Here is a 1,226-nt window from a genome sequence, read left to right as displayed (position 1 = left end):
ACACTGGCAGAGTCAGGGGGTTGTGGGTGGGGAGTGAGGGGCACCAGCAGGGCTGGGGGGGCTGTGGCTTGGGAGTTATGGGCCTGGACTTGTCCTGGTGAATGAATGGGGTAGGGGGAGATCTAATTTTCCATGATTAAAACCCCCAAATCAAATACCAATATGTATAGGTATTTAGGATTTATTTTATTATAGTGATTGAGGCACTGGTTGTTTTAAAATTATAAATATATCAAGAAAACATTGTGTTCAACTGATGCATTTTATTTTATATTTGATGCGAGAGAGAATGTGTAATTGCTTCAGATTTCAATCTTATGTTTTTTTGTCTTTGGTCGTCAAACTAAGCATTAAGCTACTCATCTACACATACGCATGGCTGTGAGGAAAGTTTAAAAGGTATTTCATTTTTTTCCAAACAGTGGACAGAGAGCTCTGTTTTCAAGACACATATGCTTTCTACCAGTTCTCAGCTGATGAATGTACCTACCTTTTCTGTGAATTCGAAAGAGATGAAGGATGGCAAAATGGTGTAAAACTCTTGTTGCAACTAGTGCCCCTTACTCCACCCAGGATTACTGCATGCAACCTGTAAGCATATCCTTTTTTGAACTTTATGGAATGCTCTGTAAATGACTGGGTTAAAATGAAAGACTTTGCACAGAACTGTGTACAGTAGTAATAACTCCCATTTTAGGGTGCCTTCTAGCATAGATAGGTTTCATGATACTTAGCATCATGAGTAGAAAAACAGTGCAGTCAAATGCAGAGGGCACCCAGCTCTTACATTACCTTGCCATGTGACTTTAGGAAAGTTATTCTACTCTTTTTTTTGTGCTTCTTAATTGCTTCTCATTCTTTGTCTGCCTTGCTTATTTAGAGCAAAAGATTTATGAAGTTGGGATTGTGTTTCTGTAAAGCTCCCATCATAATGAGGTGTCAGTCTTGATATTTTATTTCGAATAATTAATATTATTACTTTGCTGGTAGAGATACTTTTTCTCTATAATTCCTTTTCCTACTTCATGACTTTTAAGAGGATCTTTAATACAGCAAATTTCTAATAGCAACATTTCCTGTCCTCATCAAAAAGCTGGGAGACTGTGGTGTCGATGCCCACACGGTCAAATGGGTCGCCAGCTGGTTGGAGGGCCGCACCCAGAGGGTGGTAGTGGATGGGTTCTTCTCGACCTGGAAGGACGTGGGCAGTGGGGTTCCGCAGGGCT

General features: G+C 40.4%; 1 protein-coding gene across 1 annotated transcript in view; it reads left to right on the top strand.

Annotated features, from left to right (window-relative positions):
- The window catches only part of RAPGEF5 (Rap guanine nucleotide exchange factor 5), a 256,006-nt gene that overhangs the window by 62,179 nt on the left and 192,601 nt on the right, over positions 1–1,226 (top strand). Inside the window, exon 5 of the mRNA XM_019534471.1 lies at positions 423–591. Coding sequence (XP_019390016.1) covers positions 423–591 — 169 coding nt within the window. The remainder of the gene's footprint in view (positions 1–422; positions 592–1,226) is intronic.

The sequence above is a fragment of the Crocodylus porosus genome, unplaced genomic scaffold (assembly GCF_001723895.1).
Source record: "Crocodylus porosus isolate Cpor-Errol unplaced genomic scaffold, CroPor_comp1, whole genome shotgun sequence".
Classification (NCBI taxonomy): domain Eukaryota; kingdom Metazoa; phylum Chordata; order Crocodylia; family Crocodylidae; genus Crocodylus; species Crocodylus porosus.
The sequence above is the reverse complement of the archived record's forward strand: the minus strand, read 5'-3'. Positions and strand labels throughout refer to the sequence as shown.